Source organism: Colossoma macropomum, unplaced genomic scaffold (genome assembly GCF_904425465.1).
Source record: "Colossoma macropomum unplaced genomic scaffold, Colossoma_macropomum, whole genome shotgun sequence".
NCBI lineage: Eukaryota > Metazoa > Chordata > Actinopteri > Characiformes > Serrasalmidae > Colossoma > Colossoma macropomum.
This window is the reverse complement of record NW_023494790.1, coordinates 6,067,938-6,080,540: the sequence shown is the minus strand read 5'-3', so window position 1 is coordinate 6,080,540 and position 12,603 is coordinate 6,067,938. Positions and strand designations below refer to the sequence as shown.

Below are 12,603 nucleotides of genomic sequence, written 5' to 3'. Positions count from 1 at the left end.
AAATCATTGTGCTTTAAATAAATAAAAGCAAAAAGGAAAATAAAGACAAAGAGCTTAAGAGTGAAAATCAATAAAAATACAAAGCATTCTTTGTGCAGTGATACATACCGTGGTCTTGGTCAGGGGCCTCCAGGTTGTATCCATAACCCAGCAATGTGCGCACAGCCTCCCTCAGACTGTCCTTGTTGGATTTCTTGGTTCTCTCGTCTAGAAGGGCATAAGGCACCAGCCTTGGATTCCTCTTGTTCTTTACATCCTAGAGAGAGAGAGAGAGAGAGAGAGTGTGAGAGAGAGAGAGAGAGAGAGAGTGTGAGAGAGAGAGTGAGAGAGAGACACAGAGAGAGAGAGAGAGAGAGAGAGAGAGAGAGAGAGTGAGAGAGAGACACAGAGAGAGAGAGAGAGAGAGAGAGAGAGAGAGAGAGTGAGAGAGAGAGAGAGTGAGTGAGAGAGAGACACAGAGAGAGAGAGAGTGAGTGAGAGAGAGACACAGAGAGAGAGAGAGAGAGAGAGAGAAAGACAGTGTTAAGAAACCTGTAGCTTAGCATTCCACCTCCACTATGGCAAGATCTCCCTTGCAAAGAAGGGCTGAGAAAGAATTTTCTTAAAATATGAAAATATTAAAATTCTATATTTCATGAAAAATATTAAAAATGTTTCACTTAAATATAATTTCACAAAATATAATTCACTGTATCAAAATTCCAGTGGGTCAGAAGTTTACATACACCAAGTTGACTTGACTGTGCCTTTAAATAGCTTGGAAAATTCCAGAAAACAACATCATGGCATTAGAAGCTTCTGATAGGCTAACTGACATCATTTGAGTTAATGGAAGGTGTACCTGTGGCAGTATTTTAAGGTCTACCTTCAAGGCCTTCTTGTCTCTATTGCTTGACATCATGGGAAAATCAAAAGAAATCAGCCAAAACATAAGAAAGAAGAATTGTGGACCTCCAAAAGTTTGGTACATCCTTGAGAACAATCCAACCGTTCAGAAAGGAGATGCGTTCTGTCCCCTAGAGATGAACGTACTTTGGTGTGAACAACACAAATCAATCCAAGAAAGCAGCAAACCACCTTGTGAAGATGCTGCAGGAAACAGGTACAAAAATATCTATATCAAAAGTAAAACATGCACTATAACAGCACGACCTGAAAGGAAGCAGACACCGCCCCAAATCCACCACAAAAAAGCCAGGTTACAGTTTGCAACCAATATGGGGACAAAGATCTTTATGGAGAAATGTCCCCTGGTCTTAAGGACAACAAAGTGAAGGTAACAGAGTTGCCATCACAAAGCTCTGACCTCAGTTACATAGAAAATTTATCGGCAGAACAGAAAAGGTGTGTGCGAGCAAGGAGGCCTGCAAACCTGACTCAGTTACACCAGTTCTATAAGGAGAAATGGGCCAAAATTCCAGCAGCTTACTGTGAGAAGCTTGTGGAAGACTAGCCGAAATGTTTGAGCCAAGTTCGACCATCAAACACTAACCATGTGTATGTAAACTTCTGAGCCACTGGGAATATGATGACAGAAATAAAAGCTGGATACTAGATTACTTTTGCACTTTCATATGTTTCTAAACTCATACGACCAAATTGGAGATGATTTGAGATGATTTTTCAATAGCATGCAAAAGTTTGAACTCTCCCTTTCACAAGTTGTGGGCAGTCATGAGCTGGAGGTTAGGGAACCAGCCCTGTGACCAGAAGGTTGCCGGTTCGATCCCCTGAGCCTACAGTACGTGACTGAAGTGTCCTTGAGCAAGGCACCTAACCCCCAACTGCTCCCCAGGTGCTGTGGATAGGGCTGTTCATCTCTCCAGGCAGGTGTGCTCACTGCCCCCTAGTGTGTGTGCATTCACTAGCGTGTATGTGGTGTTTCACTGCACAGATGGGTTAAATGTGGAGGTGAAAGTTCCCTGTTGTGGGACTAATAAGGGTGACTTAACAAGACGTTTTGTTGACTAAGTGAAAATAAGTTAACGCACCATCTACAGAGAACTTTAAAATGGCATTTTTCTGCTCAGTTTGGTGTCCTATTTATCTGCCGTATTTAACATACTGTAAAAACTTTGCTTTTGTTCATATAAACTAACATTTTGCTTCGCATTTTGTCATTTAAAATATTTTTTGAGTTAAATGAAACCAGTTAAAATGCTTGTTACCACATAAAAACAATTTTTAGGTTGAACTGATGATTATTATTATTTTTTTATTTTAAAAAAGTCATACTGTATTCTAAACCCCATCAACGTGTCTGTATGACCCTAACGAAGACCTTAAATGAAGGTTGAGAAGCTGAAAGAAGTTTTGTGAATGTATTTATGGAAAAAATTTAGGTGACTATTTACTTCTTGCCTCATAGCTCCAGCGCTGAACTAATGACCTCAAATCTGGACACCAAACTTGTCTTGGCTGATGGACTACATCTGAGGTAAGTGGAAAATGTGTAAAATTGATTTATTGCCAATACTATTTCTTTAAAGTTCAGAGGTGCGAGGAGTAGACGAGGGTGACTGAGGATAAATATATCACATTAGAAAGCGCACATTCATATTCACATGAGATGAAGTGCGGCTTCTCTGAGAGGCAGAATCTCTCTGTCACGTCCCACAGCTCCCCTCATACGTCTCTGTGACAGCGGCTGATTGCGTTGTCAGACGGTGTTGACTGTCAGGATTATTCTAGAAATGTTTCCGCACAGAACTCTTAATGTGGCCCATGAATAACTGTGACAACACTAATCCAGCTCAGAGGCAAGTCATAACTCTCTCTCTCCCCCTCAACATCTTTCCCTCTCTCTCTCTCTTTGACTCGTTCCCTTTCTCTTTCTCTCCCCTGTCTCTCTCTATCTGACTCTATCACGTTCTCTAGGTGTTGCTAATTGTCCTATCAGATGACAGGTGGTGTCTATTTTTCTCTTTCTGTCTGCCTCTCTCGCTCTCGCTCGGCCTGTAGCAGGGCAGTCTGTAAGTCTGCAGGGAAAAGCCTCTCTGTCCTGAGTTAGAGGGAGAAAAAAATCAGCTTCCATCGCCAGACTGGTGATCTAAATAGACACAGCACTGCTTCACACTGCACAGTCACCTGTCAACAATCCAGCAGCACATCCAGTTTACACAGTGTCTTCAGTAGATTCAGCACATGCACATGTACAAAGACACACACTTAAAGACTTAATTTATCGTAATGAACGAAGGAAGGCCTCAGTAATGCATTACAGGGCCACCACCTTGTTTCTACACTCATTGTCCATTTTATCAGCTCCACTTACTATATAGGTGCACTTTGTAGTTCTACAGTTACAGACTGTAGTCCATCTGTTTCTCTGCATACTTTGTTAGCCCCCTTTTACCCTGTTCTTCAGTGGTCAGGACCCCCATGGACCCTCACAGAGCAGGTACTATTTGGGTGGTGGATCATTCTCAGCACTGCAGTAACACTGAGGTGGTGGTGGTGTGTTAGTGTGTGTTGTGCTGGTCTGAGTGGATCAGATACAGTTTTTAAACACTGTGTCCACTCACTGTCCACTCTATTAGACACTCCTACCTTGTCAGTCCACCTTGTAGATGTAAAGTCAGAGACGATAGCTCATCTGCTGCTGCACAGTTTGTGTTGGTCATCCTCTAGTCCTTCATCAGTGGTCACAGGACGCTGCCCACAGGACGCTGTTGGCTGGATATTTTTGGTTGGTGGACTATTCTCAGTCCAGCAGTGACACTGAGGTGTTTAAAAACTCCAGCAGCACTGCTGTGTCTGATCAACTCAGACCAGCGCAACACACAAGTAACAAAGTATGCAGAGAAACAGATGGACTACAGTCTGTAACTGTAGAACTACAAAGTGCACCTATATAGTAAGTGGAGCTGATAAAATGGACAATGAGCGCAGAAACAAGGAGGTGGTCAGAATGTTACGCCTGATCGGTGTGTATGCATATGGGCTCTGTTCGTATTGGCTCTACAGCATGCAAAACAGGCTATTACATCACACATGACAGCTTAAATAAAATGAACAAGGTCAAGATCCTTACACATTGACTGACCTGCTGGATCCCGTAGGTCCAGCCTTGGCGAATACGGTCTCTGGCCCACACGTTGTGGGCATTTTCTGCCAGTTTGTCCACCATGGCCTCCTGTGTAGATGCCAGTTTGATGTGGCTGAGGTCCATAGGAGCAGGTTTATAACCACTGGACAGCTCATATCTGCAAACAAAAGACACACAGAGGATTAAATCACCAAGAAAAAGTTGCTGAAGTTGAAGCCTGGGGGTCTTGGGGGGTTTAACTCTTAGAGGTTTCAATGGTAGCCAGTAAAAACGAAGGCAAGTTAGCAGAAGAGGAGATATTTCATTATAAGTTGAGATACTGTATGAAAAAGTTACTGCACAGTCTTGTTTTGAGGACAGAAAAAAAAACACATTTTGACATCAAAAGAAAACGAAAAAGTCAGAAGCGCAGAACTTATCGACACAGAATGATAAGCAAATGACAAATGCAAATGTAATTAATATCACTATGCAATTTGATATAATTACATTTAAATAACTGTGTAATTTATACTGGATGTACAACAACTCCAGCCTTCTAAGGGCGAAGAATATTAATATTCCTATTAACACACATGAGGAACATTAATATAGAGTCACTGTTGATTGCTAATCAGCTGCTGCTAGATCTTGATCGACTTGCTCAATACTGACTGAAAGAGAGTTACTCACTTTGCTGAGAGTTTCAGACGCTTCACCTTCTCCACAGCCCGTTCATCTGCTACTCCAACATGGCAACCTAACGCCAGCAGAGTCCTGCAGAATCAATGCAGAGACTGAGCTCTCTGTGTGTTTCACATCGCTCAGAAAGTGTCAAACATTACAGCTGTGCAGGTCAAATCACAGGACGCCCCACTTAAAACCCCATTTGTTAGCTGGGTTAACCCGATGTGCTCTGACCCAACAATTTATTTGTGTACAGTTGACCTATTTTTACTAATTAAACTGCTAAATCCATGCAAATGGTTTCCCTATAAACCATTTGGGTAGATTAGACAAATTGGGTTTCACAGTGTAAAAGGTTACCAGTAGCGGTTCCTGATCTTAAATACAATAAAGCACAGGACATGTTTCAGTAACGCTAATGATCAGACACAGCCTATGCCAGGGGTCGGTAACCCAAATGTTAGGAAGAGCCATTCTGTCCTTTAAACAACAATCAAACCAGCTTTGAAGCCACAAAATTTTGTCCATTTTACCATCTTGGCTGTAAATATGTCTCAGTATGTGCTGACGTATGAGCACAGGCTAAAAATACAATATAAACAAAAACGCAGGCTTCGCTCTGCTTTAAGCTGTAGCTCAGCAATAGCCGCTTTTCTCGCATCTCCAGCAGGAAACTTTTCCACAGAAGTAGAAGTTTCTTGTGAAATGTCTCTCACTGTTTAATTTTTGTCTGAAGTCAGCTTCTCATTTGCCAACTTCAATTTCTCGTTCCACCTTAAATAGAATGTAACTGCTGCACCATTTAAGGTGAAATGGGACAATCCAAACAAGAAGCTGGCGAATGAGAAGCTGACTTCAGCTTTGTGACTTTAGTGTTTGACAGTTTCTTGTTGTAGATTAAACGTATCAGGAAACCAGCTGGAGTGATTGAAAACATAAATAAGTCCATTTGTCTCCAAATTATTGATGCTCATCTTAAATCTTCCTCTTTGCCACTTCATCAGCTACTAGCTAGGCGAGAGTGTTGTCTGCATTGCTATGGTGACATGCGGTCTGTGCACCAACCTTCAGGGTTAAAGGTTGGTGAATTAGCAGATATAGGCTACATTAACTCCAGCGTTTAAGACCATTTATTGCTAAAACTGCGTTATTTTACACCCAAAAAATGTGGTTATGCTGTGGAGCCACATGGTGCCGACCCCTGGCCTATGCTAACTAGAGCACAGTGCACAATAAAGGTAAACTAACAGAGAAATGGGAATGAAGTGGAGAGCCTCAGCTCCAGCCTGCACTGCTACAACATACACAACGTTTAATTAAAAGAAGAGCTGACAGATAACAGAAGCTCACATGAGAACTGAACCCACACCTCAGCAACTCTGCCACACAAACACACATGCACACACACATACACACCCATGACCTAACATTAATTAAAACTGACTGATTTGAATGTTTGTAGTGGTCTGTTATGAGTATTTCCCAGATGCTTTTCACATCTAAGCATATTTAGTGCTATCAACTATGATACTAAAGTTATATACTATACTATACCTACATTTAAAAAAGTATGAAGTAAAAGACAAGTAACAAGGCTTTTCTGTGTCCTGGCACCCAGGCAGAACGAATTTGCCCTGTTTCTCACTGTCCTCAGATGCTGACTGTAGACTCTTCTCTTTAAAAAGCATTTAAATGAATACTAAACTTGCACTTATGAGAATGTCTTGTAATAGCATCACTCTTTCCAGTGCAATAAATGAATGTCCTATTTTCAGTCTCAAGGCTTTCAGGAACACTGTATGTAAAAGGATGAGTTCTGGCTTTAATTGTTTTTGTTTAAAATACAGATAAATAACAGAATATTTTATCAAAATGCTATTAAAAAATGTATACATTTGTAATGTTTGTATATTTGCATTTTATACTATAATCTGTGGGAATTACAATGACAAGTAAGGCACAAGCATGTGGAACACTGTTCTAAACTAACTAAGCTGTCTCAATGGAAGTTCAAAGAAAAAGACACACAAACAGACAGAGAGATAGACAAATAGATGGATAGACAGACAGACAGACAGACAGACAGACAGACAGATAGATAGATAGATAGATAGTTAGACAGATAAAAAGACAGACAGACAGACAGAATAACAGACAGACAGATATATAGATAGATAGATAGATAGATAGATAGATAGATAGATAGTTAGACAGATAAACAGACAGACAGATAGACAGACAGACAGACAGATAGATAGATATATAGTTAGACGGATAAACAGACAGACAGACAGACAGACACAATAACAGACAGACAGACAGACAGACAGACAGATAGATAGATAGATAGATAGACAGACAGATAACAGACAGACAGACACAATAACAGACAGACAGATGGATAGATAGATAGATAGATAGATAGATAGATAGATAGTTAGACAGATAAACAGACAGACAGACAAACAGACACAATAACAGACAGACAATAGATAGATAGATAGACAGACAGATAACAGACAGACAGACACAATAACAGACAGACAGATGGATAGATAGATAGATAGATAGATAGATAGATAGATAGATAGACAGACAGATAACAGACAGACAGACACAATAACAGACAGACAGATGGATAGATAGATAGATAGATAGATAGATAGATAGATAGATAGATAGATAGACAAACAGACAGACAGACAGACAGACAGAGACACACGAACAGACAGAGAGACAGACAGACAGAGACACAATAACAGAGAGACAGACAGACAGACAGGTAGATAGATAAATAGACAGACAGACAGACAGGTCGATAGATAGATAGACAGACACAAAGACAGACAGACAGGTCAATAGATAGATGAAGATGGTTGAATTCTGTGTGTGTGTGTGTGTGTGTGTGTGTGTGTGTGTGTGTGTGTACAGTGTGTGTAACATTAGCTTACTTCAGTGTCTCCAGGGACATCTGCAGGTTGTAGCTGCGCTCCTGCTCTGGAAGTTTGGAGAACTCCACCAGACACGGGTGCTGCCTCTTATTATCATCCCTTACCTGCAGAATAAACACGCACTGCTGCATTATGGGTAGCACAGCCTACGAAACACCTGGACAGACAGCAACACTTTCCTGAAGTGAATTGAATAAAAACATCATAGTGACACAGTGGAGTTCACTGCTCGTTTCCTTGCTGTGCTATGCTCACAGACTCTGTATGCACCAGAATAAACACTGAAATCCAGACATTCCCTGGAGAAATCATGACGAGTAACAAACACCACACGCCGCGTTACTGAAGCCAGTACAGTGAACAGATACAGTATACAGATACAGTAGTATGAGCCTTAGTGGACAGGCTCAGCATTTTGTTGCATGGATGAAACAGCAGAAAGTTGTACAGAGATCAACTGAAGCTTTACAGAGATTTAAGGAGAATTAGATCAGAGCTCAGTACATACCATAAACCAACAAGGGCACGGCTCACTGATAAGGTCACGTTTATCAGGATTTTAAGCTTTAAGTCATGGATTATTACTGAGAAGAGAAGAGAAGAGAAGAGAAGAGAAGAGAACACTTGAGAGGTGAGGAGAGGAGAAAAGAGGAGAGAAGAGGAGTGAAGAGGAGAGGAGGGAAGGGAAAGGTAGGGAAGAGAAGAGAAGAGAAGAGAAGAGAAGAGAAGAGAAGAGAAGAGAAGAGAAGAGAAGAACACTTGAGAGGAGAGGAGAGGAGAGGAGAGAAGAGAAGAGAAGAGACGAGAAGAGAAGAGAAGAGAAGAGAAGAGAACACTTGAGAGGTGAGGAGAGGAGAAAAGAGGAGAGAAGAGAAGTGAAGAGGAGAGGAGGGAAGGGAAAGGTAGGGAAGAGAAGAGAAGAGAAGAGAAGAGAAGAGAAGAGAAGAGAAGAACACTTGAGAGGAGAGAAGAGATAGAGAGAGAAGAGAGAGAAGAGAAGAGAAGAGAAAAACACTTGCGAGGAGAGGAGAGGAGAGAAGAGGAGAGGAGGGAAGGGAAATGTAGTTTTTTTTTTATTTGGACTTTTCAGAAATATTCACAGTTTACATGTCTGAATAGACAGTCATTGGAGTTACATCTCAGGTATTACTAAATGAAAGTCATTTTAACATCAAATCATTGCCCTAATCAGTGTTGACGTGAACACTACGTGTACCAATTTTTATAAAAACATTAATTCTAAAGAATAATAATAAATGTGTCCTTGAGTTTTGCCTTCCACTCATAGCCAGCCATAAAAATAATGGACTGTCACATTAAGGGACAGAGCCATAACACAGTAATAAATCACACAGCCAATCAAAAGCTGCTATCCAAACCAACAATCTGTCAACTTATTTTCATTCTGTTGGGCTATAAGAAACAAGGGTAACATTTTACTGAAGGGCAGCGTTCATAAGAGGACATGACACCTACATAAGCCTGTCATGACAACTGACACAGACCTACACAGACATTTATAAAGGCTTATTACAACAAGAGTCAGTTGATACAGCACTTTCTGGGGTGAAACTGACTAAGGCAGCCTTTAGGAGAACTGACGCTTATTGGGATAAGCCTTTATAAATGTTTATCGCCGCTGTCGGACGCTGCGGTCAGACCTCGTATCTCCAATTTTGTTATTTATTTATTTTTTTTTGTACATAATTTGAAAATGCCAGCTGCCCTTTATACTGTACCTGCAATACTCTAACACTGACGTACATTGAATGTTTTTGTCTTCTACACTAGTTACGATTCTGGAGATACAAGGTTTTGTTCCGACACCGTTATGCAGGTTTATGTCATTTTCATGAAAGGCTTAAGTAGGGGTCATACTGCCCTACAATAAAATGTTACCAAAACATGTTATACTTAAGCAGTAGAACATGAGAGGGAGTGTGTTATCACGAAATAACATCACGGCTGTGATTTGGTCGCAGGCACGAGCCGAAGGCGATAACACATGACCTCGAGGGTTCTATTGCTTTTATACAACAGTTAAATAAATAAAGTGAGAAATTAATAAACTGCGCCGTGAACGCGGCATTTAATATGTTTTAATGTTCGCAGTTCCTTCAACAAATTATATTTCCTTAACAAGCAGCTTGAGCTATGTCAGAGTAACAAGCTCCGCCCACTCGCTGCACAGCCGGCAATTTGTTTTCCAGCTCCACACAGACCAACTGACAGTTTGGGAATTTAGTGTCGTCTCATCTTCAGAGTCTGACCAAATCGGCTGTCGGTCAAATGTGATCTTAAAGTGTCCATTTTCTGTTTGTGGCAAAGTAAGAAGTAAAAACGTTCAAATGTCTTGAGCGTCTCCTACAGCTGTCACAGTCGTTACTTAGCAACGGTGTCTCAGCGGAGTGATAGTGTTTGTGAAAAAACGTGATGTTATGGTGAAACAACAGCACGGTTAGAACAGCTCTCAGCCAATCAGCTTGCATGGCCGGAACTAAATGTTGTATATATCCGCACACGCATCAGGCCTTCCCACTAGCCTGGATGTTTCATATCAGTGCATTCATAGACACGTGAAGTCGCGTCATCATTCTGTAGTTGGTGTCACGCCCAAATGAGGAATTCAAACGAATGGCGTTTTTCCGAAAGCACTGATTTACACTGTGGTAAACAAAAGTGTTTCAAACTCAATACATTTCGTCCTGCGAACATCTCCCAGCATGTCACTGGATCATGTGAATAACAAGGTCATTCACGAGTTAAAATATGAATAAAGCCACATTTGTGTTATAATCAAGCCCTTTTTAAAGCTTGAATATTTTTGTTTAGCACAGATTTTCAAGAATGTTATTTTTCGCAAAAGGAAAAATAGCCTAGAGTCTGAGTACCTTATTTGAGCATGGCACTGACTACAGCATTACACATTACAAAAGTCAAAATAACTTGCCAAAAATAAAAAAAATAAAATGTCAGTTAGGCTGTAAACAAATCAGAACAGGATTCAGCCATAAAAATTCAAAAACAGTGCATCACTCATGAAAACATGGTAACACTTTACTTGAAGGGTGTCTACTTAACACATTCATAACATCTTACATAAACACTTCATAACATGTTCATGATTGTTTCAATCAGCATTTACAAAGCATACATGTTTTACATGATTTTAATATGGACTACTATGTCATTTTACTGAGATATATTTTCCACAATAAAAGTCCTCATTTTTATTTTATGTTTTATTTTAGATTATTTTATCGCCCTAAATGCTTTATAACATGTTCATGAATGTTTAAATCAACATAAGTATACGTTTTACCTGATATTAATACTGAATATATCATTTTACTGAGAGATGTCTTTTTCAAAATAAAAGTCCTTTTCTTTGATTTTGAAAAAGTACATTATTTTCAGTAAAACACCTCATTCATGACCTCGTGTGTGTGTTGCGCTTTATTATGAGGTGTTTTCCTTTCACTCCTCGTGTCCTGAAGTATAGCCAGGGATGACCTGAAATGACCTAAGATGACCTGTGTGCTGTACCAATCAAACTAATTACCTGCGCGTGATCAATAGTACAGAACAACGCTCAATAACCAAACTAAATCCCTTTTTTCAAGACCAGCACTATGGAGACGTTCAATACTAGCAAGCAGAAAAACGCCTTCAGGTTAGCTGCCATCCTCATTAAGCCCCAGATTAAGGGATTAAGAGGACAGAATTAATCAAAGTTGTTCACAGTACTTAATCCCAGTAATTACGCTGCATGCAAAATGAAGTGTGGAGGCTCCAAGGGAAAAGGGTGCAGCTGCGATAACAATAGCTCCAGCTAAGCCTGTTCACCACTTCCCCAAAGATCTGATTAGATCAATTACATACAGTATACAGAACACAGAGCTGAGCTAACAGTACTATATCAGCCCACTTTCCGCTGCTTTATCCATTTACTTTATTTTATTTTAGCTCTTTATAGCATATCAATGTCACGCTAATAAACAGAGTATATCTGAACTGCTGTCTGTGAACTGTTGACTTCTTGTGCTGGGAGAAGCTATTAAAACATGACACGTGGCTCAGAGGACAAAAGAGGAGCATTTGATTTTATAATTGTCTGCAATGTTGTCCATTTATATGTAAAATATTGCCTACAAAGACCATCTAAAACATGTAATAAAATGATTTTTATATACAGAAAAATAGGATTTTGTGGTGAACTCACTGCTCCGTATGTCCACCCTAGCTCGATCTTGTTCATGACCCACAGCTCATGGATGTTTTCTGCCAGTTTCTCTCGAATTCGCTCCAGGTGAGGCGGCAACACAATCTAAAACACACCAGTAAGAAAATGAAAGTTCAAAGTAAACTGTTATTGTGCATATTGTATGGTACAGGATTGTGAACCTGACAGCTGTGGTATTGGGGTACAGATATACTTGATAGGTACAGCAGTGGTATAGATGTACTTGACAGGTGTGCTAGTGTTATAGGTGTACCTGACAGGTGTGGTATTGGTATAGATGTACTTGGGTGGTGGAGAAGTGGTAGGTGTAACATAAGTATAGGTGTACCTGGCAGGTGTAGTAGTGGTATAGGTGCACCTGACAGGTGTGGAATAGGTATAGATGTACCTAACAGGTGTGGTGTAGGTGTACCTGGCAGGTGTAGTAGTGGTATAGGTGTACCTGACAGGTGTGGTATAGGTACAGATGTACCTAACAGGTGTGGTATAGGTGTACCTGTCAGGTGTAGTAGTGGTATAGGTGTACCTGACAGGTGTGGTATAGGTACAGATGTACCTAACAGTGTGTATGTGTACCTGTCAGGTGTAGTAGTGGTATAGGTGTACCTGACAGGTGTGGTACAGGTATAGGTTTACCTAATAGGTGTGGTATAGGTGTACCTGTCAGGTGTAGCGGTGGTATAGGCGTACCTGAC

The 12,603-nt window shown here is 40.5% G+C and overlaps 1 protein-coding gene across 1 annotated transcript in view; it reads right to left on the bottom strand.

The window, feature by feature from the left end:
• ryr2a (ryanodine receptor 2a (cardiac)) overlaps window positions 1-12,603 on the bottom strand; it is a 368,896-nt gene that overhangs the window by 153,289 nt on the left and 203,004 nt on the right. Inside the window, 5 exon segments of the mRNA XM_036571987.1 lie at window positions 109-256; window positions 4,046-4,205; window positions 4,721-4,804; window positions 7,666-7,769; window positions 11,888-11,992. Of these exon segments, the coding sequence (XP_036427880.1) occupies window positions 109-256; window positions 4,046-4,205; window positions 4,721-4,804; window positions 7,666-7,769; window positions 11,888-11,992 (601 nt within the window).